This window comes from Myotis nattereri (assembly GCF_964212035.1).
Source record: "Myotis nattereri genome assembly, chromosome: 12".
Taxonomy (NCBI): domain Eukaryota; kingdom Metazoa; phylum Chordata; class Mammalia; order Chiroptera; family Vespertilionidae; genus Myotis; species Myotis nattereri.
In genome coordinates, this window is record NC_138087.1 from 38,193,353 (window position 1) to 38,215,519 (window position 22,167).

The following is a 22,167-nucleotide window of genomic DNA, read 5'->3' on the forward strand; positions in this document are numbered from 1 at the left end:
CAGGAGGTCACGGTTTGATTCCCACTCAGGCCCGGGGTTGCAGGCTCCCTCCTCAGTAAGGGGCGTGCAGGAGGCAGCCCATCAATGATTCTCTCTCATCTTTCCATCTCCCCCTCTCTCCCTTCCTCCCTTCCTCTCTAAAATATATCTATATCTATATCTATCTATCTATCTATCTATCTATATATAATTTTTTTTTAAAGAGGAAGATTTTTAAATGTGTCAACTAAAGGGCTCACCAACAGGGTGAATAGATTTTAAACTCTATAAAAGATTTTTCTCAGGACTGGAGTACTTTTCCCCAAGGTCTGAAACCGATCTAAAATTTCAATCCTTCTGAGGGTCACTATCCCCTTTGAGACTCTGATGAAAATTATGCACTTTCTTCATAAAAATTCCAAACACAAAAATGTTCATGAAGCTATGGACCCCAGGTTAAGAAGCCTCACTCTAAGGCTGTTTATTCCAACAATATTTCCCTGAAATAGGGCCTGGGGTGTGCCTATAGGGTTGGTGATGGTGGTGGTGGATGACAGCAGGAAACCCATGAATTTTGGAAAAGTTCCCCAGCTGAATCTGATGGGCAGTCTGGTGAAGAGCTAGTTTCGCATAAAAATTCTGCTGACTGGCTTATTTCACTTAGGATAATGCTCTCCACTTCCATCCATGCTGTGGCAAATGGTAAGAGTTCCTTCTTTTTTACAGCAGCGTAGTATTCCATTGTGTAGATGTACCACAGTTTTCTAATCCATTCATCTATTGATGGGCACTTAGGCTGTTTCCAAATCTTAGCTATATAAGCCAGTCAAAGAAGGATAAATACCACATGATCTCACTCATTTGTGGACTATAATGAACAACATAAACTGATGAACAAGGACTGATCCAGAGATGGAAAGGCATTGCTTGGACTGTCGGGCCTTGGAGGAAAGGTAGGGGAGGGTGGGGATAAGGGGGAGAGATCAACCAAAGGACTTCTATGCAAGCATATAGGCCTAACCAATGGACACGGAAAATGGGGGTGGGGGGTGGGGGTGAGGGCATGAGCGGGGGGGGGGGGAAGGTAGGGGGTAACGTGGGGATAAGGACACATATGTAATATCTTAATCAATAAAAAATATATTTAAAAAAAAATTCTGCTGAAAGAGCCCCCTGCATGAAAAATCTAATGCATCCTTCTCATGACACAGAAGGACATGGAAGCCCAGACTCTCTCTTTCTACGGCGATTCTCCAAGTTCCTGTACAGCCGGTACCAGAAGTCAGCTAACTACCTCATGCCAGTACACATATACTGCAGGGTGCCAACAATATTTTGTTTGGCTTATTCTGATGCTATTGTAGCACTAATTAATAGGCAATTATTATTTTAAAAAAATAGGTACCAGGACAAGTAACTGGTAATTATTTGAACTAGGAGAAAACTAACTAGAAATGGTATTTTGTAACAATTTGTTTCCCTGTTTTGCTTTGGCTCACATCTCTCTGTCTACAAAACTGCTTTCACAATTATGGGAATGACTCAAGTTCATAAACTTTTTAACAAACTTGAGATAACGAACAGGGCAAATGTGGAAGCTGATTTAAAACGCAGTTCTTTTGTTTGAGTATGAGAGATGAATTTTCTATAACCCATGTGGCAGGCAGTTCAGTTCCACCATTATAGATAGTTTTGTTTGTGTTTCCTCAGAGGCAGCTATAATATATTTAGAGTATTTGTAACTGCACGTCATTTGTCTAGAATTTTCTCTCCTGTTTCCTCTTCCAGAGAGAAAGAAAAAAAAAATGAAAAGAAATATTAACCCACTCCTCAAACCAAAACAATCCAATTGATTTACAGAAAGCATAAACATTATTTTCCTAAGGTTTCTTTGATAACAGAAACTTATTTCTTCTTAAATTCTTAATTACAACCTACTTATCTACCTATAGAATACATGGAAGTTCAATTGCTAGGAATAAAAAACATGTTTTATAAAACATGTCTATAAAAAGATGTTTTATAGAACATCTTTGGTCAGCACCAAATTCAGGAAAAATGTTTGTGATCTTTTACGTGACAAATGCATAGAATATGTATGATTCAACTTTTAAAAAGTATGCATCCAAAATACAGCCCCACTCACATACACACTTGTGTACACCAAGCACACACAAGGTTTCCCCCGGGGGGCGTGAGGGAGAGGCTGTCCTTCTTTATTTATGGCCTTCTGAACCGCTATTTGTTATGAGCACATACTCGTTATAATTTTAAGAAAATGATAGTTTAGGCATAATAATGCTGCTAAAAATAATGCTCTTGTGCATACCAACAAGTTATACCCTCAAATCTTCAACCCTAGGCAAGTTTAAGAGAATTTCCTAGACTGGACACTAATATACTTAATTTAATTTTGGCTTCGTTTTGGGCTTTCACACAGATTCTGAATGAGGCTGAACTGAAAATTTATTCTTCCTACTTTGTATTTTCCCATTTTTATCTATATATATTTTTTTATTTTGATAAAATTGTTAGTTGGGGAGGCATAATATAATTGGGGGACGAAGGCAATGGCCAGCCAGAATTATGAAGATAAAAATTTGGATTAAAAACAAAAGATCATTTGCACAATTTCTGTTTGGCAGTTTGTTCTATGTCCACATTTCCATTTCTGGAAGTACTAAAAATAGTAACAGCAACGACAGCCAGCATTTATTGAGCATTTATATACTCTGTGCTGCAAGCTGTTCCAAATGCTTTACTCTTATTAACTCATTAAATCTTCATTTCAACCCTGTGAGGGAATGAAGACAAGTTGTCCTAGTGGCAGAGAAAGAATTTGATCCCAGAATGTCTGGCTTTGGAGCCCAAACTCAACAGCTCCCTTGCACTCAAGTATTAGGTTGACATAACATACATAATCATTTATATGATCTTTTTGGTAGATGTCAAACCCAAATACCCTATCATTTCATTTGGAAGACAAAGTCTGAAATGAATACCTTCCTATACTCCACTATGCCTTTTGGTAGGGAAAGGCATGAAACGTCTCTATTATACGGTGTGCACAGTCAGCCGCAGTGCATTTGACACACCTTTAATCTTCACAGCTTGCAGGTACTGACACTCTCTCTAGACCATAGATCAAGCTGCTTTCATTTTCAGTTCATATAACAAGCACCAGATAACAAAAATTTAACACCCTGGGTTGAGCTCCTAACCAAATTCCTTCTTCATTGGAAGTTTAAAAGCAAAACATCTAAAATACAAACGTGATGTGGATTACAGAAATACTTTGAAGCTGTTCTTGTGCATTCTGCAAGGGAGCTGCCACTATGACCCAGTAAGTATTATTAAATATATTTATACTGTTTGTTCACCAATGCTGTGGCGCTTGTGCATTTTAGCTGATTAATTAGGTGTTCCTGTGCAGGGTCAGATCTAAGCAGAGACGTGTGGAGCATCGGTGTGACTGGAAATAGACCCAAACACACTGTCACACAGCCAGACACAACTTTATCCCCGCTCTTGCTGTTCGGGGTGTCAGGCAGATTACTCTAATGGTTCAGCCGAATATTTTTGGCAAGAATGTGAAATAGAAGCCCCAGTTTGGGGAACAGGGAGGAAGGCTGGCAGGAAAAACGCCTTTATAATGGATGATCAACTGTACCATCTGTGTCTGGAGGTATTTAAGGGTTTTATTTTGACTTCAACATCTGACATCATGATTTTTAAAAAAGACGTGGAAACAGACATATTATTAGTTACTCAAGACTCTTGCTTCAGTCCACATATCATTTTAATCCTGTTTACTCTACAATGACTCCACTGAACATTTATTAGACTCCTTTGATTCTAAAAGGCAAAAACACACACATCAGCTGTCATGGTCATGTCCATTTTTTTCTCCTACAATAAGCTGTCTGTTCCACAGCATGGTTACTAAAAGCTAATATTAATTCAGTATTGAAAGTGGAAACCTAGGGAGATATAAAAGATATTTCAGTCCATTTCAGCCACTACTACTTTTAGGCTATAAAGCAGCGATTCTCAACCTATGGGTCGCGACCCCTTTGGCGGTCGAGCGACCCTTTCACACGGGTCGCCTAAGACCATCCTGCATATCAGATATTTACATTACGATTCATAACAGTAGCAACATTACAGTTATGAAGTAGCAATGAAAATAATTTTATGGTTGGGTCACAACATGAGGAACTGTATTTAAAAGGCCAGAAGGTTGAGAAGCACTGCGTATAAAGAGAAACAGAAAGACTTTGAAATTCTTGTTAATGGCTTACTTATAGTTAAGTCTAAAACATTGGACATTTTCACATTACAATTAAATTTAATGCATATGAGGGCCCTGACCGGGTAACTCAGTTGGTTAAAGTGTCATCCCTATATGCCAAGGTTGCAGGTTCGATCCCCCGTCAGGGCACATACAAGAATCAATCAATGAATGAACAAATAAGTGGAACAACAAATCAATGTTTCTCTTTCTCCCTTTTCCTCTCTCTCTAAAATCAATCAATCAAAATAAATTTAAATTTAATCGATATCACACAAATCACACGAAGCATTTACACTCGTTTTGCATGTAGCCTTTGGTCAGAGTTGAGAATATGTTTGCAGTGGCCTCCCAAACCTCACACTACGGTTCAGCACATCAACAAAGGAAACCACATTCAACATGCTACTAGCACAACCACCAATGACAACAACAGTGACCCTGTGCTCACCACATGCCAGGGACCAACACAGTGACAACCTTCTAGGATGGGAGCCCTTCCAGCCCCCACTTTACAATGCCCTGGAGGGAAGGCTGACTTTGCTTCCCCAGGTCAGGCTGGTTCGTGAAACCAGGACAGCCAGGAATGAAGCGGATAGTATGCATTCTTAGAGACGCACAACACTGATAACAAGGGAGGTCATTTTAGTGAGGCGTCCAGGGAAGTATTATGCCACAAAATCTTCCAGGGTAATTTCTCAATTATTAATGTCAATTTAAAAAAAAAAATCAGGAGGTGAGCAGGAATCCCAATGAATAAGGGCAAGGATGAGGAAGACAAAAATGTAAGCACCGATCAAAACAAACAGTGGGCTAGGGCTCCCTTCTCTCAGAATTCTGGCTTATCAGAGAGGCCTTCCTGGGCCACCCCACCTCAAACAGCCCCCACTCAGACCACCTCCACTCACTATTCCTGTAACTGGAGTTCTTTTCTTCATAGCACATACCACCACCTGACATGGGCTAGGTCTATTGTTTAGTGTCTGTGACCCCAAACTGGAATGTCAGTGCCCCCAACTGGAACGTCATGACAGGAGCTGACACACCTATGCTTGAAACAGAGCAGGAACTCAATCATTATTTGCTGGATTAATATGAATTAATGGAGTCTCCCTCCCCTCATAAAAAGTTTTAATATTTTCTACTAGTATTTTTTTATCAATAATATGCTGATAAAAATAGTAATAATAATATACTGGTAGTTGGGGTTACAAACATGAAAGGACCTTTTTTAAGCCTGCCTAAATTAAACGAACAAGTAAATGAATAACTGGAAGACATCATATCAAACCAGCAGTCCCAGGAGACAGCCCCTAGGCCAGCCAGCATTAGTTTACTTTTCTTCTTCTAGCCGGAGTCCTCAGGCAGAGACCAAAGAAGCTACCAATGAGAAACAGCAGATTTAGCCACGGTTTTCCATCATTCTATCAAATTACCACTCTAAAGCTTTCTCCAGGGTTCTAGCATTTTAGAATGGTTCTAGAAGTATAGCCCCCACCCTTCCTCATCCCCAGGTCCCGCAGAGCGCTACCTACCTGTGACTTTACCCAGACTCATTTTGGAGAAGTCGGGGTTCCTCAGTTCTTCGGTGCTTGCAGACTTCATGACAGAATTGATGGATGACAGGGTGCTGATGAGCTGCGAGTTGAGAGAGCCAATCTGCGAGTGAGGTTCCCCAAAAGCTTCCGCCAGTTCACTATAGTTCTCAGCCAGCAGCGTCTGCTGTTCCGTCAGCAGCTTCTGGACGCGCTCAATGTAGTGATCCAAGCCGGTCATCATTCCGGAAGGAGCCTGGGGCTGCGGGCTCTCCAAGAACTCTCCTACAGGCTCATCCCCGACACCTACGCTCCTCCTGCTGGCCATCAGCCCCACAGTCAACTGGGGAGGCCCACATGCGATGGTCCTCATTTTGAGACCAACCAGGTAGTTGTCATTAATATTTATCTGGCCCACGCCGGAGTCTTTGGTCTTCACAGCTGATGGCCGGTCAAGCCCGGAACTGCCAGAGAGCACCGTGCCAACTCCGATGGACCGAGTCTTGGTGGAGGGGTTAATGTCCCTGACACGGCCTTCTCCTACAGCCACGGTCCGCGTTTCCACAGTCCCGGTGCTGGTCTGCTTGTCCAAAGTGCTGAGGGAAGTGTTGGTGCAGGACTCGACGAGGGTGGCCGTCTCGGTGTTGGTGGACTGGTTCAGCTGCTCCAAAGCCGTGCTGGTGTGCTGGCTGGTGGTGTGAGGCACTGCCATGACAGCAGCTTCCGCCTGGCCCGCGGGCTCCGTGCTCACGCTCCGGGAGGTGCACTCCTTCGGCGGGCAGACAATCACATCGATGGAACAGTCTCCACAGCCGATCGATCGCACCTCTTTCAGATTCAAGTTGGTCTTGAGCAGCGTCAAGTCGTTTACAGATTCTTCCGTGTTGCTGCCTGTTTCACAGACACTGATTTCCACACCCACGCTCTTATCGCACGTCTCCACAGCCCTTCCAGTGCACTGGTCACGCATTTCCACCCTTTCTTTAACAATCCACCAATTCATGGGCAGCTCCGGCCCCGTGACTTTATTCTCACAGTGGGGCCGGCAGGAGATGCCTACGCTACTTGTTAGCACAGAAGTCCCAACACACGAGTCAACCACGTCCACGTGACGGCCAACCATCTGGTCTCTCGTCGGCACGACGGCCTCCACCATCTTGCTGAAGACAAGCGGCTGGGCCATCATGGCTTTATCGATTTTTTTCCTTGATCCAGCAGCCTGCAGCTCTTGCTTGAGCTTAGTCATCTCTCGGTCATGGGTGGTTTCTTTGAGCTGTACTTCCAGGCGGTAGATCTTTTCCTTTAAGGCTTCTATGGTCTGCTGTTGCAGCTCAATTTCTTTGTCAGCTTCGGTAGTCACCCCAAGCATGGCCTCTGTCACACTGACCCCAGAATCTCTCGTCTCCGTGACTGTCCCCACAGCAGCATCCTTCCAGGACCTGGAGCCTCTGTGGTACACAACAATGTCATGCATGTTCTCGTCGGCACCGGCAGCCACGGACCGATGCTCTCGAGGCCGACACTCCCCGTTCTCCCTGAGCTCCGAGGGGGCCTCATAGCTGCTGCTCTGGATCTTCTGCTCCAGGGCCTGCATGTCTGCTGTGAGCTGCCGGAACTCTCTTACCCTCTGTGTGCTCTGCTCTACGCTCTCTATCTCTTCCTCTTCATAGTCAATGTATAATTCCCCGCCACTTCTCGGGCCCTTGGAGAGCCGCTCCAGCTGCGACGCATTCCCAGCACTATAGGACCGCTTCCTCACACCACTGACGTCGTTCTGGGATGCAGCTCTTTGGTTTTTCAGCTTTGAGGCCAACTGCCTTTTCTCCTCCTGCAACACAGAGATCTTTACCTGGAGCACAGGGATTGTTCGTACCTGCTCCTCAAGCTCCTTCAGGCGCTTCAGGGCAATGGCCATCTGCTCCCGGATGTGCTGCAGGTGCACAGGGCTCACGTTGGTCACGGGAGTGGAGACCCCTGAGCTCAGGGGGCTGTGGCGGATGGAGCTCCCCATGGAAGAGGTGGTGGCTGCAGCTGGGGCATAGCCAATATAATCCCCGTTGCCTTGGTAACCATTCTGAAACTGGTGCATGACAGGATTGTGGTTTCCAGAACCCATGAAGGAGGAGAGAGAGCCTGTGGAGCCCACGCCTCCAAAACTGGCCAGCCTGGGCCTTCGGAAGTCACCCGGCACGGCCTGCATGGTGACCCGCTCCTGCTCCAGCCTTCTCCGGGTCTCCATCAGTGTCTCGGTGACATGAAGGTTGTGCTTCGGGAGTTGTGGTGAGGGTGGTGGCAGCTGCCGGCTTTCTGGGATGGTAAGGAAAGTGGGTGAGATGTCCAGAGGGGTGGGTAGCCTTGCGACGGGAGTCGACGTAACTTGGCTTCTGGCTAGGAGGAAGCTGGGGCACTGCCTGTGGTCATCGCTATTGGAAGATGACAGAGATTCGGTGGAAGTCCACACACCCTGCTGGCCAGGTGGGGGCCTGCTTTCTGGACATGGCACAGATGGCTTCCGCCTCTTCTGGATGTTCAGTTTCTTGATGGTGTTTCCTTTCTGTATGTCATCCACGTACTTGAGGAAATCTAAATCTAGTTGATAACCATAGGGAGTCTCCACAAAATAAGGATCTCTCTGTTCCTTGTCATGGTCCCCATTTAGAACATCATCTGCTTTTCCTGTGGGAGAAAGAGAAGACAATCTTTTAATGCTATGGGATACACATAATGGCAAAAGCTAACGTGTGTGGGTGTTGCAGTGTGGCAAGCTGGTATTATTTAACCAGTTAACTGCCACGGTATTTTGAATTTAAGTAAAAAACGTCTGCCGCTTGCATCTAGAGACGCTTATGGCATACACATGGTTAAGAGTTGACAGGCCTATGTTCGAATCCTGGATCTATAACTTTACAGCTGGGTGAGCTAATAAACCGTTGGGAACTTCAGTTTCCCCTCCCCCGTACCCCTTCTCCCAGCAAAAAAAAAATGAAAATACCAGCATTTAACTCATAAAGCTGTTAAAAAGAATGTAATGAGATAATGATTTTAAAGAGCCAAGAACACAGCAAGTCATTACTAAATATTGTTATTTTTTAAAAGAGTCATTAAAAGACTTAAAAGCATTTTCAAGTAGATAATTTGTTTTGTTGTATACAGTCCCTTGAAGTAGGATAGCAGTCACTAACACTCCCAGTTCATAAAGTACACTCTGAGGCACAAAAGGCAAAAACACACACACTTAGCATAACTGACCTCCCAGAGCAGATCAGGCCGCCTTACTGAACGGTGGCCCCGGGGTCCCAGTGCCTCATCACCCGCACAAGATCACAACCGGCCTTGCCGCCTTCCTCCCTGAGAGAGCTGAGTGATGAAGTCCAACAGCAGGGGTGCAAGGACGCAGAGCACAGACTTCACCTCTACCTTGTGCGTTCCCGTTTAAACACAAAAGCCAACCCCGTGCCAGCCAGAGGAAACAGTTTCTCCAACTTGGACTTCTTTTGGACAAAACATCCACTGTCCCAAGAACACCCGGTTTTGTGGCTGTGGTGTATGCAGACAGATGCAAAGGAGGATGGAAATAAGGGCAAGCCTCCGTCCAAACCCTGGATCATGTGGCATTTGGTAAATGCTACTTCTGCCTAAACCAGACATTTAGCAAAGGAAACACAAGAGCTTTTCAAGGCACAGAGCTTGCTGCTGGCCTGAGCTATGCATTTCAAGCTGAAAGGCAAGGCCATTTTTGTTTGTTTAAATTGTTGGATCTTCCTAGAGTCGGAATGAGAAGCGCTGCATTTTCGGAGCTATGGGAAGTACCCAAACGCAGTGAGTGGAAACACAAGCCATGGGAATACAAACCCCGCCGGAGGCCTGTGGAGGGCCCAGTACTCCCAGCAGTTTGGGCTGCCAGCCTGCCCTTCCCCACCCTACCGCTGCCGAACATTTCTACCCGATATGGCAATGCTCTGAGCAAACCTCCTGCCCCTGCTCGCCCTCTTTCCTCTGAAATGCTGGAAAGGAAAGCACACCAAGAAGGCTGCCAAGCAGAGGAGTACAACGTTGTGTACGATTTAAAACAATATTCGACTGTCCCAGCTGTTGGAACTCAGGCCCTACCTTTCAACTCTAAACCACGCAGGGAAAGTACTTTAAGGGGTGCGCAGCGCCCAGCATTTTCTAACCAAAGAAGGGTGAGTTGATGCAGGGCGCCCGCGCCTGGAAATCTGTGCTCACGCTAGCAAGACCGCGTCTTTCCATCGCTCTCTCCTTCCCTTTTACCTCCACATGGACAACACGTCATTCCAAATATGCAGCCGGACCTGTTTCTAGCGCTGTCTGAAATTCCACAAGCGAAGAGAAACTGCAGGCTCCGGTGTCAGGCAGAGGCAGACAGATCTCAGACACCACCAGCCCGGTGGCTCTCAACCCTCCCCTTCTCTCCCCGCCTCCCGCAGGGTCCTGGCTCGGGGGAATCCAGGGAATTCAGCCCCATTCCCCCGAGATGAGGCCCCCAGGCGGCCGGATTTGCTGGCCCGCCCGCCCCCTAGGCTAGCCCGCTCTCCGCGCACCTACCAGGCGCCCGCTGCGCTCCCCGCAGGCCCGCCCCGCTGCACTGCACACCCCGCTCTGTGGCTCCCAGGCCACGGGTCTTCACCCCATAAGGAAAGGAGCTCCCACATTCGCGTAAACTTAGCCGGCCACGCGCAGATACCATAGGCCGAGCGTTCACCAATGAAGGCTCCCTCCGCCTCGGTGGCGCCACCCCCAGCACCCTCAGGGGTTCGGCATTCCCTGCTTTCTTAATGGAAACAGGAAACCGGGAGCTTTTGAAAACGTGTGTGCTTCTTCCCAGGGCTGCCAGAAGTAAAACTTAAAGCCAGCAGTTTCACCACGGCCACAGAGAGGCTCTGTCTGCGGGGCCAGCCCTTCTCCGTGAAAGAGTGTGTGTTCTTGTGTGGAAGCTCGGCGGCCTCGGCCCTCGGTCACCTGCGAAAGTGAGGCACAATCGGCCCCACTGTTCCCTGCAGGCTCTGAGCCCCGGCAGTGCCCGGTGGGTGGGTGCAGTGCCCGGTGGGTGGGTGGGTGCAGAGCCCGGCGGAACTGACACCGGCACTTGGCGCTCAACCAGCGACAAGAAGTTATCCTTTAACGAGAATCTCCACTCAGCTTGTGCCACTGTTGAACGTTTCTTTTTAAAAAATGTAAACACCCTTTTCCATTTACAAAAGTAGTACATGTTTGTAAAAAAAAAAAAGCCAGGTAGAAACGACTTAAGAAAGAAAGTCACTCATCTGGCCATCTAGCGGCAACTGTTAATATTTCGTTGTTACTCCTAGATTTTTCTATTTCTTAACATACTTTTCCCACTTAGGCATTTTCAATAGGAAAGGTTAACTTTTTTTTTTGTTTTCCTCCAAAAAAAAATTTAATGCACTGATTTAACATCAGGATTTAAAACACAACAAACTACATCACATGTTTTCAGTGAACTTTAACTGTCACACAGTGGTATACCTGAAGTTTACAAAAGGCATGGTCACAATGAATTACCCTCAAATGGACTCAAGACTCCTAAATCTGGGAATCAGTAGAGGTTAGAATTTTACCAGGTTAGGATTGATGATTTGCGAATACTGCTTGAATCAGACTATCCTACAGCTTTGTAATTTCAAATTTCATGCTCAGGCAACTAAAAAGTACAAGTTGTGTTCTCAATATGTCATTTTTACAAACGATGTCCACAGGATGAATTGTTCTACAATTAGAGATATCCAGTGTCATTGCTTTTCTTATCTCTTGCTTTCTAGTGTACCTTTACAAACATTAACACAAATATGGCACTTCTAGGGCCCTGACTGATTTCCCTCCCAACTTTTCATGTAGGTAGTCTTATCTCCTTATACTAGACTGTAATTATCTTCAGAGCAACAATATAATATTTAAAATATATTCCCCTGCCCTAGCTGGTTTGGCTCAGTGGATGGAGCAAGCATGAACTTGCGGCCTGCATGCAGCCCACCAGCTGCGAGTTTGACATGCTTGGATAGAGCGACCGCCTGTGGACTGAAGGGTCCTGGGTTCAATTCTGGTCAAGGGCACATGCCTTGGTTGCGGGCTTGATCCCCAGTAGGGGGTGTGCAGGAGGCAGCCAATCAATCATTCTCTCTCATCATTGATGTTTCTATCTCTCTCTTCCTCTTTGAAATAAAAAAATATATATTTTAAAAAATAAAATATGTTCCCCCAACCACACACATCAATTAACAAGATACTGGGAACAAAGAAGATGTTCAAAAATGTTTACTGAAGGAATTAACTGAATATCCAATATAACATAATGAGCTTTAAATGTTCTTACTGCTCTGTTGAGAGACCTGCTTGCTCTGTATTAGTGTTAAGGACATTTCTTGCTCAACACTGTTCAAAACACTGTTTCAGTAGTTACCTTTAGGTTGTGGAATCATAGGTGGTTTTAATGTTGATATTTATGTTTTATAAATTTTTATAACACATAGGTGTTTGTCTTTTAAAAATATGATCCCAAGAAGTCACTATTTGGAAAGCAAGAGAAATGAACTGGGAGGTGGATGAAGGAGGCAGCCATGGCAAAGACAGCTAGATGTTCCTCAGTATGTCTTCTCCCATTCTTCTACACTAACAGAATTATGTTTACCTGGGCAAATATAAAGACTATTTCTCTAGCCCCCTTTACTGTTAGTATGGCCATAGCAGAAATGTCATGTAGCAACCACCCTTAAAAGACACAGGAGTAGGTCTATGACCTCCTTTCTTCTTTGGTCCTTCTTCCATCCTGCTGCCAGGGATGCAGATGTGATGACTGGAACTCTAGCTGCTACCTTGGACCATGAGTTCATACACAGGGATACAGGAACAATGTGCCAGATGGAGCCTAGGTCTCTAAAAGCTTTGTGGAGCAAAGCTGCTCGGCTACTTCTAGAAAGCGTAAACCTCCATACTTTTATGTGAAAGAGAGAAACTTCTCTTTTGTTTAGTCATTGTATGTTTTGGGTCTCTGTTACTCATAGCTAAACTGAATTCCATGTGTCTACTCCCCCACAAAAAAATTTAAGACAGATCTTGAAAAGAAGAAAAATGCTAAATAATATACTGGGGAGATGCTACAGTAAAACTTTTTTATGACAGACATTTTGATTAATTTAAGAATTACAGAAATGTAAAACGCAATAGTTTAAAAAATCTCTAAGTAGGTTATAAGGAGACTCATAACTGACGAAAAAGCCTTATTTTGGACTAACAGAGCTATGCCTGCCTATACACAGCCAAAAACCACTGGCCATGTCTGCAACTAGACTCCTGAAAGTAACAGCTTCCAAGTAAATATTCTGGAATCAGAGGGCTGTCCCTGGTGTTTACAAGAATTTTCTGAATGTCTGGAAATCCAGTGGTGGAGACTGCGCCTGGCACCACCTCCACCTTCATTATATAGCATTTACAGAAAGCTTAATTGGGTGCAGAAAATGGTCCTATTCAGTGGGAGGAGTAGGCGGGAGGGTTTATAAGAAATAAAATGAGGTAGAGTCTAGCTGGAAGATAAATGCCAAACACCCTAAACGAAACACTAATTGAGATCAGTTACAAAGGCACATTATCAACAAGAACAATATGACAGTATGCGAATGAGTGATCAAAACATAATGGAGTTAACCAGGAGATGAGTTCTGAAGACAAGGTAAGTAAGTGATGATAGACTAAAAGGAAAAGACAGGTAAATGGTGGAGAAGAGCCAGGGCGGGGCCTCTGGAGAAGCTCAAAGAAAGATGAGGTTAGAAGAGATGGGGATGGCTGAGTACAGAAGAGGCCACCAGACTTGGGTCCTGGGCCAGGGGAGTCTTGTCCACTGAGTCACTGTTACCTGGCGCACCTGGCCCTGTGCTAGGGGCTCAAAGGTAGCAATGAAGACTGTCTTGATAACTGTGTGTGCATTAGACTGAGGTAAGGAAAGAGATTCAATTCAAGGGGACTAGTTAAAATGTTATAATCCTCATGTATGAAGTGAGAACCAAATAAAAAATTTATTAATTAATGCATTCAACTTGTATTTAGAACTATTGATAAAAAAGCAATTCCCTCCCTCCTTCCTTCCTTCCTTCCTTCCTTCCTTCCTTCCTTCCTTCCTTCCTTCCTTCCTTCCTTCCTTCCTTCGCCTTCCTAGCCTTTCTTCTTCACCAGGCACTGTTCTAGGAGCTGGGGACACAGTGTGAACCAAAGGGACAAGATCCCCACTCTCACAAGGCTCACAGTTGTGAAGGCTGGGGTGCATGAAAAAAAAAAAAAAGCCAAATATAATATAAGGCAGAAGTGAAGCAAAAAGGTAGAATCACCAGAATTTATACCAGTGTGTAAGTGAATGGGCTGCTAACAGGGCCACATGGCTTCTGGGGTTGATGTCATCCTCAAGCTGACCTACTTCCTAGACGCCAAGGGTCTCAGAGTCCCCCTTACCTGCTTCTCTCTCCCTACCCAGTCTGCACAGTCTGCAATGTGGGGCAACCAAACACCCACGTGGCAGGAGCAACTAGAAACAACTTCCCACGCGCAGACCAAATTCCCATGTGTTCAGAAAGAAGTTGAAACCAACAAACGGATGGCAATTCTACTCTGTATTCATATATTTACGACCTGGTACAACTTACTGCACTTTTATAGACTCAAGAACAATTTGAAATTTCCTTGCATGAACAAAGTGAAATGGAGATATGAATATATCAAAAACCATGCCATTTAAGTTCATCAAGTATTATATGACTTTAACTTTGCAAGGAAACTAAACTTAACTGTCCAGACAACATTTGGTTTGGAAAGACATACAAATTAATGTGCTCACTGGGGGTGAAAGATTAGATGGTGGAAAGGAGCAAGGGCACTAACCTGCTAGTGGGATTCACACCTGTTTTCCTCCAGGGGCCACTGGACAACGTTTGGAGACATGGTTGGTTGTCACAACTGGAATGGGGGCTGCTGCTGACTTCTAGTGGGTAGAGGCCAGGGTCCTGCTATTGACTTCCCACCCTCCCCAACAAAGGATTATCCAGTGCAAAATGTCTCTGCTGAGAATGCCTGCACCGAGACAACGAGCAAAGTAAAAAACCCACATAGAGCAATGGAGAATTTGGCCGTGTAAGCTGTGGGCTTCAGGTCTCCCACCTCATGTTCAAGTGACAGGGTGATAAAAATGCCACCTCTGAGTAAGTAAACACTGAATTGTCTTCTACACACTCGACCACAATGGGCCATTCTTTCATACGGGCAAACACGCTGGAAGTTTCTGAAATAGTGTGTCCTGGTGGACTTTTAAATGGACACAACTTTGATATTATTACTTTGGCTGTTAATTGGGATACAATGACTACTTTGTTCTGGCCTCACTGCTGTACACTCCAGACCCAATTACTACTGACTAATGGCGCCATGAAAAATGATTACGCCCATGTGCTGCAACTTCCACCTTCCACACGCGCTCTCTGTGTTTTTCTCCGCCAGCTATTCTACCTGACTGGTGAAACCGAAGAACACTGCTAATCCCCATAACTGTATCCTCTCCTCTCACAAGAAGCATTGAGGACTCGGCTTAAAGAGCTGAGTCAGTCCTGAGAATCACATAATTGCCATAGGTTGCCATATTTAAAACCAGCAGAGTGCAAGCATCTTGCTGTTTGAAGCAGTCAAAAAAGACTCCAATCCTGCTAAGGCTGAGAAGCAGGGGGGGGGGGGGGGGGGGGAAACACCAGTAGGTTGACTCCGTGAGCGAGATAAATTCCCATGAAGTTAATTACTCACAGTGTGAAAGTAACTGAGTTAGCAAATCAACTTTTCTAGACACGGACCAGTGGGATAAAGAAGACAGAGATGAGGAACAGGACCTAGTGAACAGGTTTAACCGGAAAGTTCCCCAGATGACACTGTTAGCATTAGGACCTCTAGACCAAGGAGCTTCCTTGTACCAAATCTACGTGAGAAAGTCCATCTGTTAGAGGACACGCAATGAAAAGGAGGACAAAGTAAGTGTTCTTCACTCTGTTTTAAAATAATGTGTGGCAGGTGAGATTTTCCTATATTGCTCTTGCATGTGCCAACCAGTCTTTTTAAACGGGCTCTTACCCCACCCAGCCAACAAACCCATCCAATCATCCACGCATATGCTGAGCACCCACTAGGTGCGAGGACCAGCTCTATGAAGCCTGCATCCCTGTTCCATGGAGTTTACCTACCTACCTGATTGCACCTGGACCTCAGCTAGGGTTGCAGCTGTTTCAGGCATCTAAATGCTTTGTGCAAATAAAATGACAACATTAAGGAAAGCAAAAGTGTATGCCGGAAGTGCATAGGAAATACCAGGTCAACTGACATGTCATAGGTTCCCTACCTGCATGGTTTGTTTAAAAGGCTAATTTATCATGTGGTATTATTTCTTATAGTTATAACTCTTCATAACTCCATTTAGCTTCTCCCTCTAAATCTTTAGATTTCCTCTCACAGTTGATCTTACCTCTGCTTCTTTAACCTGTCTCCACAGACTTTACTCTGCACACTCTCCCTACACCTCCACTGTCTCCCATCACTACCCTTTCCAAACTGGCTCCACGTTCTAAGTCTACCCATTCCCACACCCCACAGAGGGAATGCCAATCCGGGGGAGATGCAATTATCAGACTGCAAGATGGTTTTAGTCTTTCATTCAGGAAATATTGATTAAGTAGCTTCCATGTGCCAAACACTGCCAAGAGGTAAGCCAATCGGACACAGAGCCTGCCTGGACAAACTTGCGACCTTTAGGAGTAGCCAGACGAGCAGCTGCAGAAATAAATAACAACTGTGGTAAGTGCTGTTAAAGTAAAATACAGGAGGTATGCTAGGAGAGAGCAGGGACCCCACTGGGCTGGCCAGTGCTGTATTTCGGAGTCCACCAGGCAAAGTGTGCAGGTGGAAATTCTAGGCAGAGGAAGCAGCATATACAAAACCTGCCACTTTTAGGAATTGAAAAGGGGGCTTTGCCTGATAATAAGGAACCCCCTCAGTGATTCAGAGAGGGGACAAAGCCCCCATCACACAGGGCCCCTGGAGTCAGGTTTTTGGCCCTTAAGTGCACTGGTTGGCTATTGAAAGGTTCTAAGCAATGATCAAATTTGCATTTTAATAAGACTGCTCTGGCTACGTGCTGGAGTTTGCATTAAGGTTCTCTTCAGTGTCCTCCATTTGGTTTTCCATAAATTGTTCAAGTCCCCATGAATTTTCTCTAGGTGTCACAAATTCCTTTGCACCACATGAGTTTTACTGATTTTAGCTGTAGTGTTATAACCGGGAGGTACAGCCTGGCTGAATTTGGGACGCCCTGTGGTGTGGTCTACACCTTCCCCAAAATACTGAAGGGGAGACTGGGAAGGCACGAGACACCTGAGATTCTCAGGGCTGAGCTGGAGCCCAGGAGCAGGCCTTTGCACTCGTCCTTCAGGGCTCTCTCTGTCCATGACCTCGTCCTGCCAACAAAAAAGAAAATATTTTTCCAAAGGATGACTCACTGCAGAGCAAAATGATGAGATTTCCCTTTCTGAAGGTCATTAAAGCATGATAAACCTAATCGGGAAGGGACAAGTATGGCATGCGTGAGGGCAGGAAGGAAGACAAGGGGGCATTTTCGGGAAGGCGCGCTCTGATTGAGCACATTGAGGGGCAGAGGGCAAACTTGCTCCGTATTTGAAAATGGGATGGGAATAGCAGGGACTGAAAATGTCTGTGAAGCAAACAACACTGACCCTGGCAGCCAGCAAGTGTCTCCGTGGAGGAGGGAGAAAAAGGGGCGGCTGCCAATGCTTAGTGCTCCCAGGGCCTTGTCCTTACTCCTCTGCCCACATCTGACGAGGGCTGATCTACCCATCAGGGAAGGAAGGCTAAAGACAGAGGACAGGGCCTGGGGGGCAGCTAAGACTTCTACCCAGTAGAAGGTCTCTGGCCAGCTGAATTTCAAGGTGGCTTCCCTCTGGAGTCACCTGAGTGTTCCTATCTGCCTGCCTTGCAAGGATCTTGCTGTGGGTGACCCTGACAGTCTGCATTACATGTGTGATCCAGAACTCAGACGACATATGCTGCCTGCCAGTAGTTATTCTCGGTCGTCAGCGCACGTCGCATTAGCTATTTAAGACAGTGTCAGGAGTCTATTTGGCTTAGAAACGCTCTTTTGGGCTTTCACTGTCCAAATGTGGAATAATTTGAGCATCAAACTAATATGGTCAACGACAGTAATAGATTACAACCCAGTGAGCAAATTAGGTACCTTGAGTTGATAACGTTATAATAAATACAGTAGTGTGCCAACTAATAAATAATGAAGTAATTGTGGAAACAGAAACCACCGTTTAACAACCATTATAACAATGGTTGATTCATGCAGGGATGATGAATGCACACTAAGGCTAGTGGGTAGAGACTGCCTACTTAAGAAGAAGATATTGATTGGTTTGGCCTCAGAATACCTCCCCCACAAAATACTTATCAATCCCAAAGGGAAATGTGGTGACTCTCAGTATAGAAAGCTGACGGATAACCACCTGGACCGGGTGATCGAGGCTATAGCATCATGTGCCTTGGATGTCACGCTCTGAGAAGAGCACAGCATCATGGCTGTGGTGTTCCTGCTTGGAAGGCATGGCCTGAGTCTAGAAACACTATTGGGATTCTACTTAAAAAATATCCTACAAAGTAGCAGGTGTCTCTTTTTAAACTGCCACGGTCATGAAAGAAAGGGAAGGTTAGGCTGAGACCTGTCTAGATTGAAGGGGATCAAAGAGATGTGACAGATATACCACATGCATGTATGCACACACAGATGCAGAAACGATGGAGCAAATGTGGTAAAATGTTACCCACTGGGGAATCTGAATCATAGCAGCTATTTAAAGACAGGTCAGGCATCTATTTGGCTCAGAAACTGTCTTTTGGGATCTTGCTGTTCAAATCTGGGATAATTTGAGCATCAAAATAACAATGTCAATCAGTGTGTGTGTGTGAAGGCACACACATTCACATGAACAACTGTAAACGTCCATTTGCCCCGCCTGTATGTAAAACCTGCCTTCATTGTGCCGGCAGCGTCTCTGGGGTACATGAGTGCAGTCAGCCAGTCACCAGGGAGCACAGCCAACACTCCACTGTTGCTCAGATGTCACAAAAGCAGCTTTTTAAAAAACAAACAAAACATGGGCTGATGTCTCTGCTCTCCAGTATTACGTATTCTTTGAGGAACTTTACATTTGTGTGAGGTATCCTTGTAAACTTGTAGAGCTTCTCAATTATTAATCTTGCAGACTGATGTGCCAGGAGCCCCTTTAGAGAAAATGCACTCTGAAAGATCCTTTCTGTGGCATTGAAAGTCTTCAGTGATTTAGCCCCAGTCCAGCTCTTCCCCGTTTCCTCCCCACCCTGAGCCTCAGTCCACGGGAGCGACTTGCAAGCCTATCTGCCTTTGCTAATCCTGTTAACTCTACCAGCACACACGCCCTTCCCCAGCCTCTGCCACCTGTCAGAAGTGGCTGTATCCACCTTGGGGCCCATCCTTTGTAAAGTCTTCACTTACCTCCAACTGCTCTGTTCTGGGAAGAACTGGGTCCCTCACTTCCCTCCATTCTCCTAAAACTTTGCCTACACTTACAGACACGTGTTATAGTTAGCAGGCACATGACTGCCTTCCCCTAACAGACTACAGGCATCTTGGGGGCAGGAACCACGCAGTATTTATTTCCCTATCCCTTACCGCATAGCATGGTGATTGGCACACAGCATGTTCAATGTTTGTTGAAATGTAAACTCCCATGTCTAGGCATGTACCGATTAATAAGTGTGGTGGAGAAAGAGTGTAATGATTAAAATCAGACACTCCAGGGCCAGACTGCCTGAGTTTGAATCCTGGCTTTGCCACTTTCCAGCTGTTGGCAAGACAGATTCTACCCCAGGAGTGCAGTTGGGAAAAACAATGGCCTGCTTCGCAGGCCTGCTGTGGACCACGGAGAAGGATGCCTACTGTCCACTATTATTGGACCACTCTGTAGTTTGGTGACGCTTATAGCCCTGGCATCCCAAGATGATCCAGAACTCTCCTCCCTCCACCCTGCCCTACACCCCGCTACTGGCCTCCTGAGAAGGTACAGTTTGAAGTGTTGAAATGTTTATTCCAAATCAATTGGGTTTACTAAACTCTTGAGGTCTAAGTTGGCTTCTGCTTCCAGAGTGGATGAGGGAGATGCCACGTGGCCTTCAGGAGACTGTGCCTGTGCACGAGGGTACACACTACCAGGGGTGGGCAAACTTTTTGACTCGAGGGCCACAATGGGTTCTTAAACTGGACCGGAGGGCCGGAACAAAAGCATGGATGGAGTGTTTGTGTGAACTAATACATGTTAACACTGCTGCTGGTGAAGGAGCGGAGGGGAGAGCAAGAGAACCCTCCGCTCTTTCGGCTCCGCGGGCCGGATAGAACAGCCGCGGGCCATAGTTTGCCCACGGCTGCACTAGGCTCAGGGACAGTGGGGTGCTGGAGCTGGTCAGGCAGAGAGAGTGATCGAGGCTATAGCATCAATTAGGCACTGGAAGGAGGCAAAATAAAAATAAGAAGAAGTAAGCAAACGTCCTCCAACCTTTAAAAGTATTATTATGGCCCGAGTTAAATTATTTCCTTGTCACAGTAAGAGGACAAAGGGAGGCACCGGTGTTTCTGAACAACCTCATTCTCGTACCTCTACCAAAGTCATACGAGTAAAGCGTTCTTTAACACAATGTAGAGGCGTGTGCCTTAGACCCAAGGGGCACCTTCCCATCCAGCCAGAATGGCTGCCTAAATAGGGGGATGGGGGTATAATTCTTTTTCGTATTGTTGTTAACACTCACCTGAGAATATTTTTCCCCATTGATTTTTACAGAGAATGAAAGGGAGGGAGGAAGGGGGAGAGAAAAAAAACCAAGAACTTTGATGTGAGACACATCCATTGGTTGCCTCTGGCATGGGCCCCAACCAGGGACGGGGAACAAACCTGTAACCAAGGTATGTGCCCTTGACCGGGAAATCGAGCCTGCAACCCACTGGTTTGTGGGCTGATGTTCTAACCACTGAGAACACTGCCCAGGGTGGAGGTATAATTCTTTTCATAACACAAGAACAGGAGCTGCCAATATCTCGCAGTCCACACGCGCAAGGGGAAGCAGGAATCTGGAATCGCTCCACGCAGCAGTTAGGTCTGTATGTGTGAAATGAGGGGGTTGGTGGGACTCGGTGATTTCCAAAGGCTGCTTCCAGCCTGTGACTCTGGCTGCACGTGGCACAAAACTTCCTAACACCTCATGCTATGTGATCGAGCGAGGAAAGAAGTTAATGGCAGCAGCTGTCAGACCAGATGCGCAGACGGGCAGAGCCCCTGGCCTTGCTCTCTTCCCAGGCCATTTCGCAGCACCTTTCCAGTTGCACCACTACCCCTGGCACCACCCCAGGTTCCCCACTTCCCTTGGCGGTATCACCGGTTCTACTCAGGGTGTGTCTGAGGCGTCCAGAAGCCAGGCTGCAGGTGAGCGGTTGTGAGGGAAGGAAGTGGAAAGAGTTGCTGCTCCTGGGAATGGAACGGGCTGTGCCTTAATAAAGGGTGCATGACATTAAGGAGGCCCGGGACATTACACTAAGGTGCACTCTATTACAGAGGCCCCGAGGTTTACACAGTGGCCCTCATCTCCAGGGTTCAGTGTCAACCACAAGAGGCAGTGACTCTTTACCCCAAATCTGTCTGAAATAGCCAAGATGCCAGTCTTCAGAACTTGCCCTTCACCAGCTTAGGCAGTGTTGTTCTTCGAGGCCCACTGTCTAATTTAAAAAGCTACTGCTGAAACACAGCCTGGATGTTCATGCCTGCACCCAAGAGAACCAGCTCGGGAACTAAATTCTATTCTCCCAACTTTCTTTCAAAATAACACGTTGCTCTCCCTGGCCGGTGTGGCACAGTTGGCTGGAGCGCTGTCCCGTACACCGAAAGGTTGTGGGTTAGACTCTAGAGCAGGGCACATACCCAGGTTGTGGGTTCCATCCCAGGCTGGGGCGCATACAGGAGGCAAAAAGTTGATGTTTCTCTCTCTCCTTTCCTCTCTCTTTAAGTCAATAAACATATCCTGGGGTGAGGGTTAAAATTTAAACTTACATAAAATAACAATGCTGCTCTAAGCATAAATAGGAAAATGTGCCAGTTCAAAGGGTGATTGTTGACGAGCTGAGAAGAAGCATAAACCTGGACTTTGGGACAGAAAGGGCCTTTCTAACACAACAGACACCAACCGGGGAGGGGTGGGGGGGGGGGGGGG

The 22,167-nt window shown here is 46.0% G+C and overlaps 1 protein-coding gene across 1 annotated transcript in view; it reads right to left on the reverse strand.

Annotated features, from left to right (window-relative positions):
* Window positions 1-10,423, reverse strand: part of KANK1 (KN motif and ankyrin repeat domains 1) — a 34,653-nt gene extending 24,230 nt beyond the window's left edge. Inside the window, exons 1-2 of the mRNA XM_081103106.1 lie at window positions 10,372-10,423; window positions 5,806-8,481 (exon numbers count right to left, since the gene is read on the reverse strand). Coding sequence (XP_080959232.1) covers window positions 5,806-8,044 — 2,239 coding nt within the window. The 5' untranslated portion in view covers window positions 8,045-8,481; window positions 10,372-10,423. The remainder of the gene's footprint in view (window positions 1-5,805; window positions 8,482-10,371) is intronic.
* Between the last annotated feature and the right edge of the window lie 11,744 nt (window positions 10,424-22,167).